The sequence below is a fragment of the Geotrypetes seraphini genome, chromosome 5 (assembly GCF_902459505.1).
Source record: "Geotrypetes seraphini chromosome 5, aGeoSer1.1, whole genome shotgun sequence".
NCBI lineage: Eukaryota > Metazoa > Chordata > Amphibia > Gymnophiona > Dermophiidae > Geotrypetes > Geotrypetes seraphini.
This window is the reverse complement of record NC_047088.1, coordinates 168,197,218-168,224,668: the sequence shown is the minus strand read 5'-3', so window position 1 is coordinate 168,224,668 and position 27,451 is coordinate 168,197,218. Positions and strand designations below refer to the sequence as shown.

Below are 27,451 nucleotides of genomic sequence, written 5' to 3'. Positions count from 1 at the left end.
GATAGGGAAAGGAGGAGTGACCTAGTAGTAGAACTGCTACCTCCGTACCCAGAGGTTGTGGGATCAAATCGCATGCTGATCCTTGTGACCCTGGGCAAGTCACTTAATCCTCTATTCCCCCAGGTACAAAATAAGTACCTCTACATATGTAAACCACTTTAAATGTGTAACCACTAAAAGGTGGCATACAAAACCCTTTCCCTTCCCTATATATGCGGTGACCTTGGCTGGTTAAGTGATGAATATATACATTATATTGGACAAGTGCTGATTCTAAACTCAAACACCAGAAAAATAGCCAATTTTGAACTAATTGAACATTTTCAGCGGCACAAATCGGTTAAATGGCACTGAAAAGGCTGGTTAGCACCGAACAAGCGATTTGACCAGCCAGGAGCTGTTTCTGGCTTGTTGAATCACTTTGAATATCAACTTGTGTGAGGAACAAATAAGAGTTCTGTGGACTGATCACTACAAACTGTGTGAAAGTTATACTATAAACCTCACAGAGGGCCTGACCAAATAGATTTTTTCCTACAGTGTAGGCACAGAATGGAAAAAAAAAACTTAGTGAATTAGGGCCATCATTTATAAAGACACAGTATCAAGTTATTCCTCCAAGAAAAATAAAGTTTAATTATGAAAAAAAGCATTGCACCCTTTGAGTCTGCTTGCCTTCAACATCCATTACAAAAAGTAGCTTTTGCCTTTTACTCAGTGCTGTAAAATCAAAGAATGTCAAGTGATTGGCAGACGCTGCTTAGTACCAATCAAGAACTTATTTCATGTCTGAGCTTTTCTTCTGCCACCGCTGTCATCAGGACCTGAAGATGCTTGTCATTACTCCGTAGCAGGTCTAGACAGAAAGATCACATCCTGGGGCATGAATACCTGCTGAGCAGAAAAGGTGAGTAATAGAGCTATACAATGAAAGTCAACATGAGCAAAAGGAAGTCCTTACGCCAAGACTGGAAAACAGTGCTCCCTAATGCAGAAAGTAGCGATCAGAAGTTCACTTATAATTTGGGGCGACTACTCAGACTAGAGAATGACACGGTGAAAAAATTGGTCCCCGTCACCGCCCCGTCCCCGTCTCACCATCCTCTGCACCGCCCCGTCACCGCCATTCCCTTTACCGCCCCGTCACCGCCACTGCCACCCCATTCACCGCCCCGTCACCGCCACTGCAACCCCATTCACCGCCCCGTCACCGTCACCGCTGCATACATAAAAGCCTCAAACGGGTACGATTTTATATACTTTTCTAATATCTCCCCTATGTATCTGCCATTGCCCCCCCCTGTGTCCATATACCATCCCCATGGCATGTCCCCTTTTTGTCTCTGTCCCTATGCCCCATGCACATAATTTCCCCTCTTTCTGTTACCTTCCTGTGTCCAGATTTCCCCTATCTTCCTCTTCCATACCAGTGTGTCTCTTCTTTTCAACCCCATCTAGCTTTTTTTCCCTCTTTCTTCCCCCCCCCCCCTGCTTCTAGCATCTGGCTCACCTGCCTGTCCTTCCCTTTCTTTCCTGCTGTGGGTTTTTCTTTCCGTTTTCATCACCTTGGCCCAGAATCCTTTTCCCTTTCACTCCCTCCTTACAGTCTGAGCCGGGAACACGGGTGATCGCACGGTCCTCGCAGCCCCCACCCGCATGCCCAATCGATCCTAGTGTTTAGCCAGTTCTCTCCCTTCTCCTCACCTTAATTTGCAGGCTTTCTTTTTCAGCGACCTGCACGCTTTCCCAAAGAGCCGCACACGCGCGGCTGCTCAGTGTTCAATCTTCTGCTCTGCTGCAACTTCCTGTTTCCGGTTGCGTCAGAGCAGAAGATCGAAACTGAGCAGCAGCGGCTCTTTGATAGCGTGCGGGTCGCCGAAAAAGAAAATCTACAAACTAAGGTGAGGAGAAGGGAGAGAGCTGGCTAAACACTAGAATCGATTGGGCAGGCGGGTGTGAGCTGCGGGGACCGCGCGATCCTTCATGCCTCACTGCGGGGACAAGACCCATTCACCGCCCCGCGGGCGGTGAATGGCCTTGTCCCTGTCACCTCAGCGACTGCTAGTTTTCTTCCCCGTTTTCAGCGGTGACCCGCGGCTAAAATGCGGTGGCCGCGGGTAAACCGCCACCGTGTCATTCTCTAACTCAGACTACAAATTTAAGGGTCAATATTTAAATGCAGATCTGTAGTTGACACCAGCACCTACCTCATAATGCTTTTTTTTTTTCTTTTTCTTTTTTTAAAGTCTGTGGTAGATAAACATATAATTTTAGCTGCTTAAAGTGTTAAGGGGCTCATAATAAAAAAACAAAAACGTTCAAAAAGTGGCCTAAATCGGTACTTGGACGATCAAAAAGACAGAACATCCAAGTACTGATAATCAAAGCTGGTTTTAGATGTATCTAAAACCAGCTTAGTCCTTTACCCTGCCTCTAAATGCCTAGAGCAAAAAGAGGTATTTTTAGAGGGGAAAGGGTCGAGGTAGGCCGACCTAGACTTAGTCATACAGCAAGTATAACCAAAACTTTAACGAGATTGCTCAGTTGGAACTTATACGTTTTAACTTAGACCAATCAAAACAGGTATAAGTTCCGAATAGGGGCCGCTGAGCTGATTGCGACTGCCGCGATCAGCTCAGTAGCTCCGGCATCCTGCCCACCGCAACGATTGCGGCAGGAGAGATGCCGAATCTCCCCTGCCACAATTGCAATCTCCCTGTTTTGTTTTTTTATTATACCCCTCCACATATTTATTTATAAGGATTTGGCTCATGCCTTTTTCAATTATAGCTCAAGGTGAATTACATTCAGGTAAAATAGGTATTTTCCTGCCCTGGGAGGGCTTAAAATCTAAAATGAAAATTCTAAAAAGGGGCAACTAGATGTAGGCACCCCAATGCAGTGCAGCAGTTGCATATTAAGGGGGGGTGGTCCATCCTGGACATTGTCTTGGTGAGGGCGCAGGCACTCGTCCTCCTCTCCACCCTCCTACTTCCCCCGCCCCCCCCCCCCCCGCTACATCAGTGCGCTGCTTCCCTTCCCCCGCACCTCTGTAATGTTCCTGGCGTGAGCAGCAACCCCCAACCTGCTGTCGTGCCCATGTCGGCTCTTCCTCCAATGTGACTTTCTGGACCTGTGCCTAGGAATTAATATCAGAGGAAGAGCCAATGCTGGTGCGACTGTCAGGTTGGGGGGGTTGCTGCTCGCGCCAGGAAAGTTACAGAGGTGCGGGGAAGGGAAGGATGCATGCATGGCAGGAGGGGTTGGGGAAGGAGCATGTGGAGATGGAGGGTGGAGAAGAGGGCAGGGGAGGGGGCATCACCACCCCAGGCACCTCTCACGTCATTACGCCATTGAGTGGAAGCAACCCTATTCTCATATAACTGCTTTCAACTCTTCAACTCCCCCTCACTGCTATCAGATACCTATACCGGCTCTAATCTCCCCAACCCTGAAATGTCTTGTCTAAATTAGATTGTAAGCTCTTCTGAGCAGGGACTGTCTATTGTATGTTAAAATGTACAGTGCTGTGTATGCCTTTCAGCGTTATAGAAATAATAAATAGTAATAATAGTAGCATCTGGGCATGCAGATTCCATAATAGAACACCAGCATAAACCCACATTAGCATGCCTAATTGTATATGCGCCCATGTACGCTGGGTTAATGGCAAGCATAAATGGATACTCCTAAGTGCAGCAAGCTGCTCTTCACTGCTCCCGACAAGTTGAGTGCATATGTGAGAGGCATGCCCACATTCCACCCGAGTGTATGCTCCTCCTTGCATAATCCAAATTATAGTTTCCAGATGCTAGGGTTCGCCTTAGGAGTGAACACCCAAGAAAAAGATCTAGGTATCATTGCAGACAGTACACTGAAATCTTCTGCCTAGTGTGTGGTGGTGGTCAAAAAGCAAACAGGATGTGAAGGAAATCACTTGCGGTGTTCTCTAGCCGCCTCTTCCTTTACTAAAGTCGGGCTTCACCCTCTTTGATATGCAGCTCCTGATTGTTGAAGCCCAACTTTAGTACAGGAAAAGGCGGTAGGACAATACCGCGAATGACCGGGACTGTGAACCGTGAACTCGCGGGGAACGCTGTATATCTTTTTTGAGATATGGCAACCAGAATTGAATGGAGTGATAACGGGGCATTATAATATTCTTGGTTTTATTTACCATCCCTTTCCTAATAATTCCTAACATCCTGTTCGCTTTTTGACCACCACCACCACCACCACCCTAGTGGCCATTCACTGAATTGACTCCATTCTCTTCACATCCTTTTGATAATGTGACCTCCAAAACTGAACACAGTACTCCAGGTGAGGTCTCACCATTGATCTTCAGGCTTTCGAATGATAAAGCTCCTTCTGATGCAGCCCAGCATTTGTCTAGCTTTTGCTTTTGCCTTCTCCACCTGATTCGCAGCTTTCATATCTTCCCGGATGATTACTCCCAAGTCCTGTTCTGCTGCAGTTCTGGTTAGGTTTTCACCATTCAGGGTGTATGTTCTGCATGGATTTCTGCTACCAAGGTGCATAACCTTATATTTTTTGGCATTAAAATTCAGTTGCCAAGTACTGGACCATTGTTCTAGTAAAAGTAGGTCCTGCTCCATAGCGCCAGGCATTATTGCGCTATCAGGTTCTGCTGCACTGCCTACAATGTTGCATAGTTTAGCGTCATCGGCGAATAATGTAATTTTACCTCGAAGTCCCTGAGGCAGATCCCTTACAAAGATATTGAATAGTATTGGGCCCAAGACCGAGCCCTGTGGTACTCCACTGGACACTTGTGCACAGTATGGACGGTGTTAAGATTTAAAGTGACAATACACTTTTTGACTATTAATGATGGGGTTCCATAGATGATGTCACCCACCTGTGAGAATATGCTGTCTGCTTGTCCTTGGATAACAAAATTACCCATTCTGTGAGCAGTGTGCACTATTTAGGAATTCTACACACGAACAATGAAGAGAATTCTCAAAAAAAAACCTATACAAAAAACAAAAAAAATCCCTATACAAACCCTGCCCCCACCAAATTTACAATGCACACCCCTTCAAAATACTCACAATGTGATGACACCATGAATTGATATAGAGGTATTTGGTAGGCACCGTTTTATTTTCCATTTTCTCACTAATAATACATACCATTAAATTTGCTTTTTGATTGCTGTGCGCAGTGAGTGGAATTTGTACATAAGATGTTATAATTGTAGGATAACCAAATCACAATTTTTGTATTAACTTGTTTGTTTTATGTAAACCGCTGTGAACATCTTTAAGGGATTGGTGGTATTTAAAAAAATGAAAGCATTGTATTGTCCACATGATGCCAAGATTCTTCTTCTTCTGGGTGGCAATTTCTAATATAAAATCCAGCATCATACACTTGTTCATATTAAGGAGAGTAGTTAGTAAGGTGTTATTTGCCTCTTAATGTGCATTAAAGGGCAATACTTTATGTTATACAGGGTGCTCACAAAAATCAAAACTTTTTGGAATATGTTTATAAATAAGATGGCAGCAAATACAAGTCCCAAAAAGCACGGTTAGCAAGATCTTACACAATCGCTTGCACTTTCACCCTTATATAAGCTGCAACAAAACAAAATAACCAGGTATTCCTCAAGTGGCCTCTGAGATCACCGTACATTACTGTTTGTGACTTTTTCCTTTGGGGGTCCATGAAAGACAGAGTGTACGTACCTCCAGTACCCGCAACTATGGATGATCTGCAGGAACGCATCACTGAAGCTATAAAAGCGATCACGCCGGATATGCTTCGGAGAGTCTGGTCCAAGCTCAATAATCGTATTGATGTTTGCCAAGTAACAGGGCGCACATTGAGTGTATGTAATCAACAGATACCATATGAATAAATTTTGGTTTTGTAACCATTTAAAATCAAGGAGTGTTTTTGTGGGCACCCTGTATTACTATATTAATATAAATTATTGTAAAATATATAATACAAATCATGTAAAAGAAACACCTCATTACTATGTAAATGGAATAAACACCACAAGCTTGCTAAATCCTGGAAAAATAATGCCAGCTAAAAACTGATGTTAAATTTCCTGGCCAGGCGAATCGAAACACAAATCTATAGCCTGATGCTCTCAGGCTGCATTGTAAAAGGATCAGACAATTAAAGCTAAAGCTCCCCTTTTCTCCCAAATCCCACCTGCATTATAATTCCCACTCCTGATATCATGAAGCCTCCATTCTCTAATCTAATCTAATCTTCTATTTGTGAATCGCACAAACCTATACAAGCTCAAGCACAAATCTATACATTCTCATTTCCCAAGAAGTTCCTACATCCCACAAACACACTCTATCCTCCTGCAGTCCCCTTTGTGTGTCTACCTAATGATATTCCTGGTGTCTAGGAGTAATAGGGTATGAATGAGCCTTAGTTTCTTCTACCTCTGCTAAAAAAGCACAGGTGACCCCTAACAGTACAAGGGTACTAGAGGTTGCTGGCTCCATTTTTAACCTAGCACCAGTAGGGGTAGGAGTAATAGCAGATTATTCCTGCTCTGTAACTCCTAAATATCAGGGATCTGAACAAGTAGGCCTGGAGGCCTAAGGAAGTATGAGGAGTCTTTATGAGGAATGGAGGGCTTGAGGGGGTTTGGATGGTAGATCTTTGGGGAGCAATGTGCTGTTCTCTCTACTTGCTTTTCAGCAAAAATACATGCCATCATGTCCAAGCGTGTGCTTTTCCTCCAGTCAAAATTTTATAGGATTTGCACATGTGGAAATGACTTTGTAAAATAACTCCATCTATATTTAGTTTCTCATTGAAAGGAAAATGAGCTGAAATGAGCTGAAAAATTCTAATAATGCATAGCATTTAAAAGCCCTGGCCTAAGTAGACCTTTTCTGGGAGCTGGGGGAAGCAGGATTTATTAGATTGCTGTAAAAAAAAAAATCATGATAATAAGAACTTTCACAATTAGAGAGAAAATGATAACATCTTTGGCCATGTAAGAAACTTTGATATTTTCCTTCAATTACAAAGGTTCATTATAGTGTGTGACACAATAAACCTTACTTTGGCTTCAAGTAACAAAATAAATGCTAGGAATATAAATTACATCAATTCCTTCCTTTATAGTCATTAGTGAGCAGCTAATGACTTTTAATTCAAGTCATTCACATGTACTGGAGTAAACCGGAGTCCAGAGTCTCTTATTAATAGGTTTATTCACCATTGCTTTTTTGTTGTCTTGCTGTAATCTGGCCTTTCTGTGTAAACCAAGAGGGGAAACAGCCAAATCACAAGGAGCAGGAGGTTGAGCTCAAATAAATTAAGTTAGAAAACACCACAAAGGTATTTGCTAATCCTGTGGATAATACCTTTTACTTGTATATAATCATGTAAGTGCAAAGAAGCAGCACAAAAAAGTTGCAGCAATAATTCAAGAGCAGAAAAGAAGCAGTCAAGCGTATCTCAGAGCTGTCGTGGGACTTCTTTTCTCCATCTACACTTCCTCCCTTGGAGCTCTAATCTCCTCCCACGACTTCCGGTACCATCTCTATGCTGATGACTCACAAATCTACCTCTCTATGCCCAAAGGGGCAGATTCTATAAATGGGCATCCCGATTGTAGACGGCGGCAGGCATTCTACCGCCATCTGGCAGCCAATTGGGATGCACGTATTTTTTTTTCCATAAGGCTGTAGGTCATAGTCACAGGTGCAGGGAGATGCCTAGGGATACTTACGTTCACCCAAGGCTGGGCGTGCTTTCACCCAGAAGTGGCCTTGGGCAAGTTTAAGTGGTCCTAGGAGTCTCCCTAGAGCCGTGACAAATGCCTGGAATGTAGGCCGGCAAAGTAGCCATCCAAGAGGGATGCCCATTCCCTCCTGCTACCAGCCCACTAGCCTATGATCCCCCAATGCCCCCCCCAGTGAAGCACCATCAGCAAGAGGGATGCCCACTCCCTCCTGCCATCACCCCCCGAACATCAGCCACCGCCCCTGGAAAGTAGCTCAGCAAGAGGGATGCTTACTCCCTCCTGCCACCAGCCCATGATCCCCCATGAAGCACCATCAGCACTCTCTCCTGCCACCACCCCTAAACCCTTGCCAGCCCCCAGAAAGTAGCCTGGCAAAAGGGATACCCACTCCCTCCTGCCATCACTCCACCATCTTCTCACTTCCCCAGACCCCTCCAAACCTGCACCCCTAAGACCATCCTGACATCCCCTCACCCCCCTGTACCTTTAATGAAGACAAGCCGGCCAGATGGATGCTTACTTCCTCCAGCCAGCAGGCCCACCTCTGCAAAATGGCAGGTCTTCCCTTTCCAAGTGTATCCTGAGATGCCACTGGGAGGGGCCTAAGGCCCTGTCTGGCTCAGATACCTAAGGCCCTGCCATAAGAAGGGCCTTAGGCACCTGGGCCAATCAGGACCTTAGACCTCCTTCCTAGTATATCCTGGGATAGAATGGGCATGACCTAAGATTCCAATTGGCCCACTAACAAAAAAACTAGTAAAAAGAAACAGGGCCTCTTTTAAAAAGCCATGGTAAATGCACCAAAGCCTATAGGAATTGAATGGACTTCAGTACTTTTCTGTGGCAGCAATGCTACCGCAGCTTTGTAAAAGATCCCGACAATAAGTTAAAATCAAAGCAAAGAAATTAGCTCCCCCTCCTTCATAAAATGGTCCAATGCATTTCTGTGGGAGGAATAGTTCCAGCATCTGTAGCATTGCAGCATAGAAAAATTGGATGCATAAGAATATATGAATAGCCTTATTGGGTCAGACCAATGGTCCATCAAGCCCAGTAGCCCGTTCTCACAGTGGCCAATCAAGGTCACTAGTACCTGTCCAAAACCCAAGGAGTAGCAATATTCTATGCTACGATATAGGGCAAGCAGTGGCTTCCCCCATGTCTTTCTCAATAACAGACAATGGACTTTTCCTCCAGGAACATGTCCAAACCTTTCTTAAAACCAGTTACGCTATCCGCTCTTGCCACATCCTCTGGCAACGTGTTCCGGAACTTAACTATTCTCTGAGAGAAAAAAGGCAAGGGAGTTGTATTGGAATTTGATTAAGGGAATTTATGGATAGTTTCTTGAAGGTTTTTATTTTATTTGAATATTAGGTGGGAGGGTGGGGATAACTATAATTGTACATTAATGTATGAAAAGTTTATTGTGCTTTTCTTGTAATATATGTATATGAATTACTTGTTGCACAATTGTGGTTTGAAAATTCAATAAAGATATATATTTTTTTAAGTATTTCCCTGTAATTTCATCGAGTGTCCCCTAGTCTTTGTAATTTTTGATGGAGTGAAAAATCGATCCACTTGTACCCATTCTACTTCACTCAGGATTTTGTAGACTTCAATCATATCTCCCCTCAGCAACCTGGTTTATGGTTGGGAAAAAGACAGTGAAAAGACTCAGTGGCCAAAAAATTGGCCATATCAGACTGAAGGTTCCAGAGAAATGAGTCCCTCAAAAACAGGGGTCTCCAAAGTCCCTCCTTGAGGGCCGAATCCAGTCGGGTTTTCAGGATTTCCCCAATGAATATGCATGAGATCTATGTGCATGCACTGCTTTCAATGCATATTCATTAGGGAAATCCTGAAAACCTGACTGGATTTGGCCCTCAAGGAGGGACTTTGGAGACCCCTGCTCATAAACAACCCTATCAATTTTAATGGTTGAAGGAGTTCACACTTATGTAGCATAAATAGTTATAGAGAGTGAAACATCACAGTTAGCGAATTAATTCTTTCAAACGTCCTCTTCCTACTCTCTACTTTCCCAAATCTATAAGATAGCCCACACCATAAAAATACCTCATGCAAAAATTACCTCTACCTCTTAAACTAATCACGCCTGCCCTGTCATCCTGAAAACTGTCCATAGCCCTCCAAACTGCCCTACCACTCCACATATTGCTGCCACCCTCAAAACTACCGACAACTATCCCAGATCTATCTCATACATTACTGTGCCACAACTTCCCTAACGCCCAAGAAGTGACCCTCCCAAATGCCCCAGCACCAATGTTCCCTCTAATTTTTCATAGGCTGTGTGCACAAAAAATTTCATCTGGGCGCATTTTAAAGAAAAACTAAATTTGTGTGCGCTATAAAAATGATTGCCAGAGGGCCCGGAGTTCAGTTATAGGCATTTATGGGCAGGTCTTTGAGTTTAGTCTGAATTAACGAAAACACAATGTAATTTTAGTTACACTTTATGTTAGTTACACTTTATGTAACATAAAGTCTCATTTCAATAAACATAAATAATGTTTCATTGAAATGTTTCATTGAGCGCTACCTATAAATAAGGTATCATTGTACTTTATACTTAAAATTTAGAAAATAACAGCAATTTAGTTTTCAAAGTTTTTCCCTGCAATCTTTCATATTTATCCAGTCCGAATAAATTCTGTCAAGATCTGTTGAGCCTCCATCTTGAAGGTGACTCTTAACATGCATCAGCATTTCCAAATGCTCTAAATGTAAACAATTCCTATGTTTAGTCTTCAAATTGTTCATTAGACTAAAACCATACTCACAATCTGAACTAGATGCTAAGAATGTGGCACCAATGTCCATCAATTTTGCTAAATCTGCAAATTGATCATTCTGAAATGCAAATTTCATCATATCTGGAAAGCTGTTTATCAGATTGCTTTTGATTTTTCCTGCAACAAGGAATTTTTTTCTGCAACAAGGAATTTAAAGTCATTGTATTGCTGAATAATAACACTTTCCTCTGGAAGAAATTGTTTATACTTTAAACAAAGAGATCTGATATGTCCATTTCCGAAGTCAAAGTCACATTGTGATATTGCTGTACAGTCGTTGACCACCACCCTCTGAAGTCTTCCACTCAGCCAATCACTGACCCATGCAGTTAGTTTCTCACCCAAACCCATCGATTTCATCTTGTTTAATAGTCTACGGTGTGGGACACTGTCAAAAGCTTTACTGAAATCCAAGTATACTATGTCCAGAGACTCTCCCGAGTCTAGCTTTCCTGTCACCCAATCAAAGAAGCTTATAAGATTGGATTGGCATGACCTGCCTCTGGTGAATCCATGTTGACAGGGATCCCTTAGACATTCAAATATCTTACAGGCTGTGCTGAGGTGGAGGAAGATATCTTTTTCCTTGTAGGTCCCACAGCAACAAGATGGCATCCGCTCAAACTCAAGGGTGGGAGACTTCATGGTGACATCAGGAAGTACTTCTTCATCGAAAGGGTGGTTGATCGTTGGAATGGTCTTCCATGTCAGGTAGTCGAAGCCAACAACGCCTCCATACCATCCAGCTATCGTCCAATAGCAAATATCCCTCTCCTCACCAAGCTGCTCGAGTCCATCATATCTACCCAGCTCTCTTCCTACTTAGAAAGATTCTCTATCCTCCTACCTTACCAATATGGCTTCAGATCCAACTTCTGCACCGAATCCCTATTGGCCTCTCTAATCTCTAAGGTTCAGCAACTGCATTCTCGTAACAAGTTTGCTGTTCTTCTACAATTCGACCTCTCCGCAGCTTTTGACGTTGTCCACCACGACATTCTAATTTTCCAACTCTCCGAGATAGGCATTAGCTCCATAGTTCTTATTGGTTCTCCAAATTCTTGCGCTCCCGCTCTTACATGGTTAACATGAGCGGCACCTCATCCTCCCCCTGGACCCCGACTTGTGGTGTCCCACAAGGTTCACTCCTCTCCCCAATCCTCTTTAACATTTACATGTCCTCCCTGAAACTACTCCAACTATCCCCCCTTGAAACTCTTTACACTTATGCTGATGACATCCTCGTCCTCCTTGAGACCGACTCGAACCTCACTAACCTCTCTACAAACATATCCTCATGCATAACGAACCTCCAATCCTGGGCATTCACAATGCAAATGAAACTGAACGAGTCCAAAACAAAACTCCTTTGGCTCGGCCCAAAATTAGTCCATTTACCCTCCTCCATCCCATTGTCCTCCGGCTCCTCATTACAGCTCGAGTTCTCAAACAAAGTCCTGGGTGTCACCTTAGACTCTTCTCTATCCTTCAACGACCATCTCCAATCCTTGGTAAAAAAAATGCTTCTTTAGCCTTCACATGCTAAGGAAAGTCAGACCCTATTTTCACCAAAAACACTTCGCAGTCCTAGTACAATCCATCATCCTCTCCAGATTGGACTATTGCAATTCTATCTACCTCAGCCTAACCAAGAAAAGCCTCCACAGACTTCAGCGGATTCAGAACGCCGCAGCTAAGCTTATTTTCACGAAAGGCAAATTCGATCACGTCTCGCCACTCCTGTCTAAGCTCCATTGGCTCCCAGTAATCCCCAGGATCCACTTCAAATGTGCGTGCCTAGCCTACAAGATCCTACATGACATCCTTCCTGCCGTAATCCCTCTATCCTGGAACTCCCCAACCCCTACCTCCTCCAGATCGTCCCAAATTTTTAAACTATCCTTCCCTTCCACAAAAGGTATCTCCCATGCAGGCAAACTTGGTTCATCCCTCCCCTTTAGAATCACTGAGATCTGGAATAACCTCACCTCCCCGCTCCGAACCTCAAGCTCCCTCCAACTTTTCCGTAAACACCTAAAAACCTGGCTATTCTCAAAACTGTAACACTTCCCCCCTCTTAGGCTTCTCCCCCTTCCCCCACCCTTTTACACCTAACTCTTAATCTCTCCACTGTAGTTCCTCTCTCATCCTACTTCCTGTAAACCGTGCCGAGCTCTGCATCCGTGGAGATGGTGCGGTATATAAACCCAAGGTTTAGTTTAGTTTAGTTTAGATGATGGGATAAACATGTGGGTTCACTCCAGGGAAATGCTTAGGGGAGGGTTCTTTTAAGGGCAGTATTCTTTGAGTGGGCAGACTTGTTGGGCCGTCGGCCCTTTTCTGCCGTCATACTCTATGAGGGCTGAATCCAGTCGGGTTTTCAGGATTTCCCCAATGAATATGCATTGAAAGCAGTGCATGCACATAGATCTCATTGGGAAAATCCTGAAAACCCTTTTCTGCCGTCATACTCTATGTATTCTATGTAATTCCTCCAACCTTAAAAATTACACCCTTGCAGCAAAATGAAATGTAATAATGTAGATGAGCAATAGGGGTTGGTAACAAATTGAAAATTGGGCTAATTTATGAGGGTGCTCATAACACAACATCATAGAAATAGTGTAGCCTAGGGAAGTATCATTTTATTTTTTCAAGCCTTAGCACTGCTGAAGAAGGATATCTTTTGTGAAACCTGAACCCTCTACCCTGCTCTGAATGTTGGCATATAACCAGAGAGGGGTCCGAGTTGATTTTAGCACACTACAAGGGTGTGGGAAGGGAGCTAAGATACTGCACTGTCTCCACCCCCTCCTCAGTCACATAGGGTGCTATACTTCAGAAATAATTTAAGCTCATGGGAATTTGGATTACTTTATGTGGGTGGAAAAACAAAGAGTGAGACACTAAGGGGCTGATTCTGTATAGGATGTCGGTCCCGGTGGCTGCCTAAGAAGTGGCTGAGAATCACACACTGGTGTCCTATACAGACACCTTTCCACCACCACCCACTCCCCACCTCGGCCAATTCTCTAACTGGTACCCATGTCACTGACACCATTTAAAGAATCGCGCCTGCCTGATCGCAAAGATAGGTGGCTCAGCCACCTATCTTTGCCGAGGGATCCCTTGCCATCAGCTGGTCGCTGCAAGGGAAGCCCCAATCAGTTGAACTGGCAGTACTCTTTGAAACCTTGGCTTCGGGGAGTCCTGCCAGCTCAGCTGATCAGGGAAAAATACGCCTGCCATGATCTGCTGAGCCAGCTGTGGCAGAGGACCCCCCCCCCAACACCCACATTCACGATTGTCAGGAGGGAAAGCAGGCTTGTGGGCCGGCTGCGTGCAGTGTGCGAGTTGCAGCCTGCCATGGCCCATCCCTGTGCGGAGTTGCTGCTGGCAGGGGTGGGTGGGGGTGGATCATGTAGGTTCTGGAAAGGTGGCAGGGTTGGCTTCAGGGGTAAAGGGTATTGCAGCGGGCGGGCAGACAGGGAGGCAGGGAGGGATCCCCAGTGGTGGTGGCTTCAGTGGGGGGCAGGCAGGGATCCACGGCAGGAGGCATACCCGACGGCAGCCAAGCTGCGTACCATCAAGTGTACATGTACCGCATCTAATACTACAGGCGTCTAATAAATAAACCGAGTGACTTCGATATGGGCCTAAAAGTGGCAGACTGGGTGAGGAACTGGTTGAGTGGAAGGCAACAGAGGGTAGTTGTCAATCGAGATCACTCGGAGGAAAGGGATTCTACTACTAGTGGTTTGCCTTAAGGTTCAGTCCTTGGGCCTGTTCTTTTTAACATTTTTGTAAGCAATATTGCTGAAGGGTTATCAGGTAAGATTTGCCTCTTTGTGAATGATACCAAACTCTGAAATCGAGTAGATTCTCCTGATGGTGTTTATGACAGGAGGAAGGACCTAATGAAACTTGAAGAATGGTCTGAAATTTGGCAGCTAAGATTTAATGCTAAGAAATGCAAGGTCATGCATTTTGGCTGCATAAACCCAAGGGAACAGTATAGTTTAGGGCAGTGATTCCCAACCCTGTCCTGGAGGAACACCAGGCCAATCGGGTTTTCAGGCTAGCCCTAATGAATATGCATGAGAGAGATTTGCATATGATGGAAGTGATAGGCATGCAAATTTGCTTCATGCATATTCATTAGGGCTAGCCTGAAAACCCAATTGGCCTAGTGTTCCTCCAGGACAGGGTTGGGAACCACTGGTTTAGGGGGTGAAAAACTTTTGTGCTTGAAAGAGAAGTGGAACTTGGGTTTGATAGCATGTGATGATCTTAAGGTAGCCAAACAGGTCGAAAAGGTGATGGTAAAAATTAGAAGGATACTAGGGTGCATAGGGAGAGGTATGCCCAGTAGAAAAAAGGAGGTTTTGATGCCCCTGTATAAGACTTTGGCTAGACCTCATTTAGAATATTGTATAGAATTCTGAAGACCGTACCTTTAAAAAGATATAAATAGGATGGAGTCGGTCCAAAGGAAGGCCACTAAAATGGTCAGTGATCTTAGTCATAAGGCGTATGGGGACAGACTAAAAGATCTCAATATGTACATATATTTTGGAAGAAAGGTGGGAGAATGGAGATATGATAGAGCTATTTAAATACCTTTGTGGCATAAATAAGGTGAGTCTCTTTCATTTGAAAGGAAGCTTCAGCATGGGAAGGCATAGGAGGGAATTAAGAGGTGATAGGTTCAGGAGTAATCTAAGAAAATACTTTTTTACAGAAAGGATGGTAGATGTGTGGGACAGGCATGTGGGATCTCTTAGGAGGAGATAGTGGATGCAGCGGAAGAGCAGACGGGATGGGCCATTTGTCCTTTATCTGCCAACATGTGTCTATGTAACATAGAGAAGAAGGTTCTGAACAAGCAGAGATAATGGGTTACATCCATGTGTGTGCTGAGGGGATACATAAGTAATGTGTAACCAGGAGGGAATGCATCAACCAAAGGAGCTGTCTATCCAGGATGAAGCCAAATTTCAGTAAAGCTTAAGGAAGAGTTAAGGTTCAAAATTAAAAGTATTTTAGAATACATAGTTTGAGAGTTGAGAACTCTAACCTGGAAAGAAGATAGAGAAAAGGCCAAAGAACCGCTGATGATGGAAATCTGAATAAGGCAATACAGAGGGTTATCAGAGTTAACAGAGGTCTGTGGTCTCACCAAATGGTGAAGACAGATGCAGACAGCATAAAAAGTGAATCTTTTCTGTTACAGCTCCAAAAATATGGAACGTATTGCCAGCCTATATCAAAGAAGAAAAAACACTTATCAAGTTCAAAGGAATGCTAAAATGCAGGCTATTCAAGGATGATTTTGAGAGCTGACATATGTGAGACAATTTGGTTTTTTTTTTTTAAGGAAACAACTAAACTTTTTATCCTTCTAATGTTCTGACTTATATGAGTCAACCTCTTGTACCTCTCTAAAACATAGATTCTCTTACATTTTGACCTTTTTTTGTTCTTCTTTCCTGTATTTATTGTAGTTCCTCCCGTTTTCCTCATGTGTAAGTTTGTAATGTCCTGCCTTCAATGTATTTTAAACAGTATAGACTCCTACTTTTATTTGTAAATCGCTTATAAATTACAGTAATGTGATTGAATCAAAATTTTAATAAAACTTGAATCAACCAACTGAGATGAGCAAACCAAAGTAAAGAAGTTAGCAAAACGACAACTACAACAGGAAAATAAACAGCTGCTAAAAGCACAAAGAATAACAGATTGTGCCCTGATGCCATCCCAAGGAGTTCCTGCCTGTGGTCAAGAACCTTAAGTTTGCTGCAATTAAATATGAAACTGGAAGTGGTGTCACCCTAGGGATCTGGAGGCAATCACAAGCAGGAAAGCAACATGCAGACACAAAATCAGCAGAACAGAGCATCTAGTAAATCAGACACATATTGAGAGATTATAATCTAATCCAGTGATTCCCAACCCTGTCCTGGAGGAACACCAGGCCAATCGGGTTTTCAGGCTAGCCCTAATGAATATGCATGAGAGAGATTTGCATATGATGGAAGTGATAGGCATGCAAATTTGCTTCATGCATATTCATTAGGGCTAGCCTGAAAACCCAATTGGCCTGGTGTTCCTCCAGGACAGGGTTGGGAACCACTGATCTAATCAATGATAACATGATATAAACACTTTTCTTCAATTCTTAGTGTTCTTTCAAAAAAAATCTCTGTCCTAATTTGATCTTAAAGTATTTACACTCTGGGTGGGTGGGAGGATGGGAGGAGTTATTAATTTGTTTAGGGTAAGATTATTGGGGAACTCTATGTTGCTGTATTTTATGAAATAATCCAGGGGTAGGGAACTCCGGTCCTCGAGAGCCGTATTCCAGTCGGGTTTTCAGGATTTCCCCAATGAATATGCATGAGATCTATTTGTATGCACTGCTTTCAATGCATATTCTTTGGGGAAATCCTGAAAACCCGACTGGAATACGGCTCTCGAGGACCGGAGTTCCCTACCCCTGGTATAATCATTGAATGGGTGGGTGCGAGAAAATGAGAGCATAAGTATAATTGTAAGTTGAAGGTGCTTATATTGATGTATTATATGTTATATTTTCATGTATTTCACTATTAAAGAATGAAAATCAATAAAGTTTTATTTAAAAAAATGAAAAGCCACAGTGCACCTAAAATGGCTATATTTGATATAAAAATTAACTTACATTTTACCATGACCATGTAGACATCAATGGTACAGATGGGAGGCTGAGGCAGTCGTTCTCCTTTCTCAAGCAGATCTGGAATTTCTCGAGTCGGTATTCCATCATAAGGTTTTCCACCAAATGTCATCAGTTCCCAGATGGTGACTCCTGTAGGCAAGTTATGAGTTAGTTAATAGTTGTCCTTGAATTGTGCATTAATTAATGCCCGTTCAGTTCATAATAATTTGCTATTTGATTTGGTAAGGAACAAGGTATTGGATTTATTATTTGTCACTGAGGCCTGATTTTTGTTATTATGAGATACACTAGTGATTAAAGTTTTGTGCTAGAGGGACAGAGGCATGTTTGTGTCTATACATGCAAGGAAGTGCACTGAAGAGATTTTTATGCTAAAAGAGAAATTGGTAAAATACACAGATAGACTTTTGTGATGTGTGTGTGCCATAACATTGTGGTATGTATTCAGTATAGAGAAAGACATTCACATTCCCTCATTCCCCATAGCAATTGAGAGTTTGTAGTGGCAAAGCCAGCCACAGCTTTAACACAGGTTGACGTTGGAGGAAGGAGGGAAAATCAAATTTCTGCAGTCACTTCAGCACTTTGCTGTGCGGTTGCCATCAAGCATAATTAACAGCAAGATTCCTTTCTGTTTACCTGCATTTCCAAATAGCTTCGATCAGCTGACTCTGCCTCCTGCTGACCTTGGAGGAGGATGTTGAGTCCATTTAACTGTGAGGTTGATGCCGGGGCACTGCACGTCAGTGGTGCGCATGTATCCTTGTCGCATTGATGAAGGAGCTTGACTAAGGAGCACTCCTTCATGTAGACTTTGAGGGTTTTTATTTTTATTTCTTGGTTTTATTCTCTTTGGTTCCTGTGCTGACTGGATTGGCTCATTATGGCTTTCTGGTTTATAATAACAGGAAAGAAGTCTGTCTGAGACCTCTTACTCCCATACTTCTGTCCCTTATATAATCAGTTTCAATTAGTTCAAATAGTTGTCCTTGAATTGTGCATTAATTAATGCCCGTTCAGTTCATAATAATTTGCTATTTGATTTGGTAAGGAACAAGGTATTGGATTTATTATTTGTCACTGAGGCCTGGTTATTACTGGAAGATGTGGTGATTATTAATTCTATGTGTCCTCTAGGGCACTGTTCTTCAACCACCGGTCCGAGGACCAGTGCCGGTCTGCAGAAAATTCCTGCCAGTCCGCGCAGGACCGACGAGATAAGGGAAGAGAGTTACTGCTTGACAGGAGGAGGAGGGAAGGGAGAAGGAAAAAAGGAAGGAAACAGCTGGCAGGGAGATTAGAGGAGGGGAAGGGGAGAGACGGGCATGAGAAAGTAGAGAGATTTGTGGCATGAGAATCTGGGAGAGGGTGAGATCAGAAGGCCTGAGCATGCGCAGATGCTCAAGGCTCGGCGGCAAGCACTTTTATCACTGGCGGTGCAGGGGTAAGGACAGGGCCAGTCGGGGAGGGGGGGGAAGAGGCGATAGAAGCGCCGGAGGCCTCGGGGGGAGCAATACTGTTGGTTCCCGCGGTCGGGTCGGGTTGGGTGGGGGCTCGCAAATCGAGTCAATGCTCGGTTTACATGTCAAAAGTTTGCTGAGTGTTTTGCTCGTCTTGCAAAACACTCGCAAACCGGGTTACTCGTAAACCGAGGTTTGACTGTATATATCCTGCTAGAGCTGGTGTTAGACATAACTGGGACTGCAAAGCCCAGGCAGTGCTTCTTTAGCTTCCATCTGGCTTAGGGCGCTCTCTGACCAAGGGGCAGTTGCCCTAGTTGTCATGTGTGACTGCAGTATTCTGTTAGCATGATATTTCTGTGTAGCATTCTGTAATAATTTGGCTTGTTCAGTTTTCTTGATAGTAGAGGGGATATATGTGAAGGGGAGGGGGGTCAGGGGTTTTGTTGATCCTTGCTCTATATTATTTGTATTTATAAAATGACAATTGTACAGAATATTGTTTCTTTTTATACTTTAATAAAATACATTCAATATAAAATCATAACTGAGGCTTGTGTGGATGGGATCAGATGATTAGCGGGAACCGAGCTCGCGAAGATGGGGTGAAAACAGGGTTTTTAAATTTTAGTCCTAGCAGTTGCCAGTCCACAAAATAATTATTTTATTTCTGTCAGTCCACAGGTGTAAAAAGGTTGAAAAACACTGCTCTAGGGTATTGTGCTTTCAGTCAATTGTGAGAAAGGAAAACTGGTGGTGGTATAATCATAATTGCTAAATTTACTAAATTGGAGACTTATCTACAATATATTGCAGTACTTCATCTTTCCTCATCTCTTTTAAATATTATTTTCTGTTACTGTGCTCCTGGTGCTTTGCCTTTGATTTATGAAGATTTATTGCCTGGCTAACTGCAACCAATTCTAATAGGTGTGCTAATCTTTTTAAAATTGGTTGCAGTTAGCCAAGCAATAAAATCTTCATAAATAATTCCAGAAATTAGTCAACAACAGGGTCAACTTTCCTCTCATCCACATGGAAATTAAAGTCTCCAAGGGCTCCTTTTACTAAGCTGCGCTAGCGATTTTAGCATGCACTTAGCGCGTGTTGCAATGCCCTGCACACTAAAGGCTAATGCCACCATTGAGCTGGCATTAGTTCTTGGCACGTAGCGCAGGGTTAGTGCATGCATCAATGTAGCGCGTGCTAAAAATGCTAGCGCACCTTAGTAAAGGAGCCCTAAGTATTATAGGGCTCCTTTTATCAAGGCACGCTACGGGGGTTAGCGCATCGGACATTTCATCATGCGCTAACCCCCGCGGCAAGCCTAAAAACTAACACCTCATCAATGGAGGCATTAGCGACTAGCACGGCAGGTGGATGAACACGCGGTATTCCGCGCGTTAACCGCCTACCGCACCTTGATAAAAGGAGCCCATAGTTGTGCTCCCATAATGCTTGGAAACTTTAATTTCCATGTGGATGAGAGGAAAGTTGACCCTATTGTTGACTAATTTCTGGGATTATTGGAAGCTTTAGGATGGTCACAGCCTATTGATAAACATACTCACGAAAAGGGCCATATTTTAGATCTGATTTTCATAGAACAGGACCTAATGTACCTTTATAGGGCAATTTGTTTGAATAGTGTTCAGCCAGTACCATGGTCAGACCATTTTATTGTTTGTTTGTTTTTTCATTTAGAGCAGTGGTCTCAAACTCGTACCTTGGGGGCCACATGTGGCCCACCAGGTACTATTTTGAGGCCCTCAGTATGTTTCTCATAATCACAAAAGTAAAATAAAAGAGTTTCTTGATCATATGTTTCTTTAGCTATAAATTACCTATTTATTATTATTAAGACTTAGCCAAAAGGAAAGATTTATAAACCATAAAGAGTTTTACCTCATGCAAAATTGTCATTTCTTTAACAAGATATTAACTATTTTCTCTGAGGCCCTCCAAGTACCTACAAATTCAAAATGTGGCCCTGCAAAGGGTTTGAGTTTGAGACCACTGATTTAGAGGGATGAGAAAAATTTTCCCTCCTTCATCCAGGGTGAGATTTTCGAGGAGGCGATAATATGAATTATCTGATCTAAATTCAGCTCTTTCTGATAGACTTGTCTTGTTAAAAACTTCTGAGTGGGAGCTTTTTTGTGGATAAATGGAATCGAGAAATGTTGGAGGCATTGGACTCCATTGCTCCTACAAAAGTAGTGTATAGATCTAGATCTCATAATGTCCTGCTGTTTAATGAAGATTTGAGGATTCTGAAGCTTGAGACCAGGCAAAGTGAAAGGACCTGGAGAAAGTGTCCCTCATAGATTACTCAAGATGAATACAATTTGAAATTACAAATTTATCGGCCATCAATTTTATCTGCTAAGAAATCTTACTTTAATAAGGTGATTGACTCTGCTCCTTCTTAGTCTAAGGAGTTGTTGGCCCTGATTTTGAAACTAATTTCAGACAAATCAGGTAATTTTAGGGCTCCTTTTACTAAGCTGTGTTAGGGCATTAACGCACGGAATAGCGCACGCTAAAATGCCACGCGTGCTAGACGCTAATGCCAGCATTGAGCTGGCGTTAGTTTTAGCCACGTAGCGCGGGTTTAGCGTGCACTAAAATGCTGTGTGCGCTAAAAACGCTAATACAGCTTAGTAAAAGGAGCCTTTAGTTTACATCCTGTTTGCCGCAGGTTTTCAATGCAAACTCTCAAGCATTGTGAGTTTTTTTTTAATGATATTAATCTTCCTATTGAGAATTCTACATTATCTGATCAGAACATTTGTTGGGATTGTTTTGAAAAGGTAACTTTGGGTGATATTGCATGAGTTTTTTCTCAGATCAAAAATTCTAACTGCACTTTGGATTTGAGCATCCCTTTGCTTGTTAACGTCTTAAAAGATGTGAATGTGCCTTATTTTACTTACATTGTTAATACATTTTTTTAGGAAGAATGTGTATCCGTTGGAGAATGTTCATCTGTTGAAGAATCCATCCTTGGACCCAACTTTGCTCAGTAATTATCGCCCAATTTCCTCATTACCTTTTCTAGCCAAAGTTTTGGAAAGAGCTGCTTATAATCAATTGGTTGATTTTTTGGAGACTCGTGAGATTTACGATGTTTGTCACTTTGGCTTTTGTCATTCAGGAAGCTGAAGCTTTATGTAATTTATCGACACCATTCAATTCAGCTTCAGTAAGGGAGAGTGGTATTTTTTTTATTAGTCTAGACATCTCTGTGGCCTTTGATACTTCTCTCATGCAATTTTAATTAATAAATTACAATCAATTGGTATCTCAAGACAAGTACTTAATTGGTTTTCATCTTTTCTATCCAATAGAACTTGTAATGTGATTACTAATCTAGTTAGATCTGATGACATGTCCTGCTTGAGTGGTGCTCCCCACGGATTGATACTGTTTCCAATTTTATTTAACATTTTTGATTCCTCATTGCCATTTACTTCAAAATTTGGAACTTCCATATTGCTTATATGTGGATGTCATTCAATTTTTGATTAAGATTCAGTCTAATATCAATGAGACACTGGAGGTGCTACAATTGAATTTAAATAAATTAATAACTGGCTGTTTGGTAATTATCTGAAGTTAAATATGTTAAAACTAATATTCTGCTTTTGTCTGCTTACAGCGCTTCTGATATACAGAAAGTGATTCTGATAAATGAAGTCGAGTTAAAAATATTGGATAAGATGCATATTTTAAGAGTCATTTTAGATAGTAGTTTATGAATTTTCAGGTCGCAAAGATTGTTTCTATGGTCTTGTATAGATTGAAATTTATTAGGTGCTTACATGAGTTGCTGTCTTTTGAGAATTTTCATCATGTACTTCATGCAATGATATTTCCCTGTTTATCAAATGTTCATAAATAAATATATAAGTGCAAAGAAAAAGGGGGAACTCCAAATTGCCTTGGAATATAGTCAAAATATGCAAAAGAAAGGCAGGTGAGATGCCAAGTCAGACAACAGCCATAAGTCTCTTATACAGTCGTTATTATCTAAGTCCCAACAAGGATCCTAGCTTTGATAGTAACTCATTGCCTTCATCAGGGGATAAACATTATACAGTGGTACCTTGGAATCTGAACTTAATCCGTTCCAGAACCCCGTTCGAGTTCCAAAACATTTGAGTTCCAAGACAATTTTTCCCATTGAAAAGAATAGAAACTGGATTAATCCGTTCCTTGGTCCCACAGACTCTGCAAGATCAGGCCTACCTGGCAGAAGCAGCAAGATCGGGACCCCCAGCAGCAGAAGTAGCAAGATCGGGACCCCCAGCAGCAGAGGCAGCAAGATCGGGATCCCCAGCAGCAGAGGCAGCAAGATCGGGACCCCCAGCAGCAGAGACAGCAAGATCTGGACCCCTAGTAGAAGAGGCAGCAAGATCGGGATCCCTAGTGGCAAAACAGCAAGATTGGCAACGGCAGCTACAAATGGTGTTCAGTCCAAAGCTTCCCTCCCAGGTGGAAACAGGAAGCTGCGTCAGAGGGGAAGCTTTGGGCTAAGCACTGTTTGCAGTTCAGATTCCAAAGCAGCGTTCGGATTCCGGGGCAAAAATGAAGAAAAAAAAGTTTGGATTCCAAATCATTCGAGTTCTGGGGCGTTCGGATTCTGAGGTACCACTGTACTATTTAATGTTGTAACAAAACTAGTACAAATCAATAGCTATCTCAGCGTTTGCTGTTGATTAGGGGAAGTGCGTCAAAAACGTCCACTTCCTTGCTCTCCTCCTGTTCCATGCTCCCCTTCCTTGACTCCATGCTCTCCTCCCATTCCATGCTCTCCTTGCTCCCCTCCCTTTTCCTGTTAAACGTTTTAACTTCTCCTGTCTTTACTACGAATGCCTTTGTCCTGTAATTTACTGTGAATGTCAACTGAGCTCCCAGGAAAACGGGATAAGAATTGAAATAAATAAATACATTTAAGGTGTCTGTTTTGTGCCTATGAAGATGCATAGGAATGCTTATGAACGCACATGGTCACTTCTGGTGGAAACCACGCCCACGTTAGCCTTGTGTCTCCATACACATCCAGTTTTTCAAAAAAATGTGAGTTCCAATTGGCTGCTGAGATAGCGGTAGGAAGCCTACCACTGCTTGCAATCGGGATGTCATTTGTAGAATCAGCCCTTTAGCATACACTAATCATTAGCTTACGTTAAATTTGTTAGCAGCCCTTGATGAATTCCACCTTAAAAACCCAAGTTAAAAGGACAATCAGACCGCATTAAATACAATCCTATCTTTATCCAAAGAAACACAGAAACATGAAGGCAGATAAAGGCCAAATGGCCCATCCAGTCTACCCATCCGCAGCATTCACTATTTCCCCCACTCCCTAAGAGATCCCATGTGCCTGTTCCAAGCTTTCTTCAATTCAGATACACTTTTTGTCTCCATTTCCCCAGTAGACTGTTCCAAGCATTCGCCATCTTTCTATGTAAAAAATATTTTCTGAGGTTCCTTCTGAATCTATCCCCGTTCACCTTCATCCTATGCCCCTCATTCTAGAGTAGGTATTTAAACATCTCTCAAGAACATAATCGTAGTGACAACTAAACCAAGATACTAGGGGAAAGTGTCACTCACCAGCAGTGGGCTAACTCTCCAAGATCTAAGATTAAGATCAAAAACAGGTGGAGAAAAAGCCTCAAGAAAACTTTAATCATGCAGCAATCATTAATGATTTACAGCTGGTGCTATTATTGTCATTGGCAAAAAAAAAACTCTCACCCACAAAACAATATTTATAGATCTATAGAGGGAAAACTCCACTAATGTGCACAGAAAATCAATCAATTTTTTATATATTTTCATATTTTAAATCTTTTTAAAGCTTAAAAAACTCCAACAAATGCTCGTTTCACCAACATTCATTTGGTTTCCTCAGGAAGTTGGGTCTGAGAACCCCTGAGGAAACCAAATGAATGTTGGTGAAATGAGTGCTTATTAGAGTTTTTTTTAGCTCTGCCGCTGATTTTGGAAGCTGACTGTGAGAAGTTTTCTGAACGCCGCTGAAAAGAAGAAATTTGCATAACGCCGGTGTATCTTTACCAGTAGCAGTGTTCTCTGGCGCCAGAGCTAAGTGATCTTTGCTTCTGCTTTTTTCAGCTTTTTGTATTACAAAACTTTAGAACTATTTAAAAAGATTTAAAATATGAAAATATATATAAAAAAAATTGATTGATTTACTGTGCACAGTAGTGGGGTTTCCCCTCTATAGATCTTTAAACATTGTTTTGTGGGTGAGAGTTTTTTGCCAATGACAATAATAGCACCAGCTGTAAATCATTAATGATTGCTGCGTGATTAAAGTTTTCTTGAGGCTTTTTCTCGACCTGTTTTTAATCTTAATCTTAGATTTTGGAGAGTTAGCCCTGCTGGTGAGTGACATTTCCCCCTAGTATCTTGATTTAAACATCTCTATCATATCTCCCCTCTCCCACCTTTCCTCCAAAGTATACATATTGAGATCTTTAAGTCTGTTCCTGTACGGCTTAACATGTAGACTACCGACCATTTTAGTAGCCTTCCTCTGAACCAAATCCATCCTGTTTATATCATTTTGAAAGTGCGGTCTCCAGAATTGTACACAATATTCTAAATGAGGTCTCACCAGAGTCTTAAACAAGGGCATCAATATCTCCTTTTTTCTACTGACCATTCCTCTAACTATGCACTCAAGCATTGCCTTTTCAACCTGTTTGGCCACCTTAAAATCAACACATACTATCACACCTAAGTCCTGTTCTTCTTTCATGCACAAAGTTCTTCACCCCTTAAACTGTACTTCTCTTTTGGGGTTTTTGCAGTCCAAAAGGAAACCATTGTGCTGCTTAATTTACAGAATGCAACATAATTTAACTGCAATTCTAAAGCAATTACAAAAATCAGAGACTATGATTTGTCAGATGGTACTATGTTACTCTCTCACAATGTATCCCATCCCTGTTTGCTGAAGACAATACACCTTTGTCCTCTTGCTTCAGTTGAGGTAATTTTTGAAATTTCTTAATGCAGACCCTGTCATGTTTAATTGCATATGCAAAATAAAGTTAATTTCTATGGTGACTAGACATAATAGATGCCATTTATGACATTGCTATTCAAAAAATATTACTCTGTGGCAGCTGAACTGGATAATACACCATAGTGTTAAACACTGAAAATGTAGAATATTTATAATTACATTATATGTGCGTGATGGTATTGTCTTGTTCTTGACATACTGATTATGGCCTAAAGGAATATCAGTTCTTTATTAATGGTGAAATTTCTTCAGAATCCATGAGACTAATTGTGCAGTAAAATTGCACACATTCTAATATGGGTGAATTAATGAAAGCAAGAAAATGATCAACTAGACTAAAGGATGGGATGGGGGTGGGGTGTTAATGTTGGCATCTCTAGTTTGGTGAACAAGAGTTACAAATTCCACACCAGAGATAATTTCTGCCATCTTAGATTCAAAACTCTTTCAGTAATGTATTGTTAGGATACAAGATAAAATCTCATCCCAAAATAGGCCAAACCTAAAAACACTTTCATTCTATACATTTTTAGGAAGACAAAATCATTAATTTTTTAACTGTGATTTTAGCATCTGTATTTTGTACTTTGTTGTAATCTGCTTGGACTGTCTGGGACAGGTGGAATAGAAATGTCTGAATTAAATATATGCCATATATAAATGACATTTTCTTTACAAGACATTAATTCTATTTGCACTATAGTTTTTCAGGTCATTACACTTGGGTGTGACCATGTTCATGTCATCATCAACCATTCTGAAATCAGCTGACTCCTCAAAATCACTTCTGACTGGTCAGAGTTGCTTTAAGACACCACCATACTTCACCTCCTAGCAGTGCCTATAGACTTTGCTGTATTGCTTCCTTTGTGAATAAAATGGGAAAGAAAATTATTTTGAAAACAGGGATCTGAAAAGTAAGATTGAGGCTTTTGACAGAAGGAACCCATGTGCTAATATTCCATAGGGCTTACGTAAGTGCTCTGCTTTTAAAATGTCCTGCAGCTTTAGAAAACTTTTGTCCATATAAACTGATATGTAATCAAAATGTATCCATATAATTTGAGGAGGTGCTGCTAATGGCGTGGGACCAAAAGTTGTGCAGATGGCAGCAATATTCAGTCAGTATCAGGATAACTTTATTCATGTAAGTTCACTATATAAATAGCAGTCTGCCTTCATTGCACTTACCTGGCTATATTTTCACAGACTCTGTATACCTGGAAATTCAATGGCAGAGACCAGAGATGGGTAGAACACCAGTGACGATCAGCAAAACACCAATTTTGCTGTCACTGTAATCTTCATAGAATTTTGGGACCTGAGCACTATTAGCAAGATAGTTGCCACCTGAAATGTACAAATAGATTGTCTGGATACCTGTATGCAGATTCTCAGCTAGTCTGTCCATGTAAGATGCACTGCGGCTCTAAACCTAAATGGAAAAGTTACAGTACCTATTTAACTTTGAATAGATAACTATTTAAGTTTAGAGTTGAAGTGCATCTTACATGAGCAGACTAGCTGAAAATCTGAATACAGGTATCCAGACAATCTACAGTATCTGAATATTCCATGTGGTAGCCATCTATAATAATAAAACCCTAGAGCGCGCATGCGCTGTTG

General features: G+C 41.9%; 1 protein-coding gene across 2 annotated transcripts in view; it reads right to left on the bottom strand.

The window, feature by feature from the left end:
• ERBB4 (erb-b2 receptor tyrosine kinase 4) overlaps positions 1–27,451 on the bottom strand; it is a 1,781,744-nt gene that overhangs the window by 109,648 nt on the left and 1,644,645 nt on the right. For both annotated transcript variants that reach the window (XM_033945093.1, XM_033945094.1), the window contains one exon: positions 17,285–17,431. In XM_033945093.1, the coding sequence (XP_033800984.1) occupies positions 17,285–17,431 (147 nt within the window). The remainder of the gene's footprint in view (positions 1–17,284; positions 17,432–27,451) is intronic.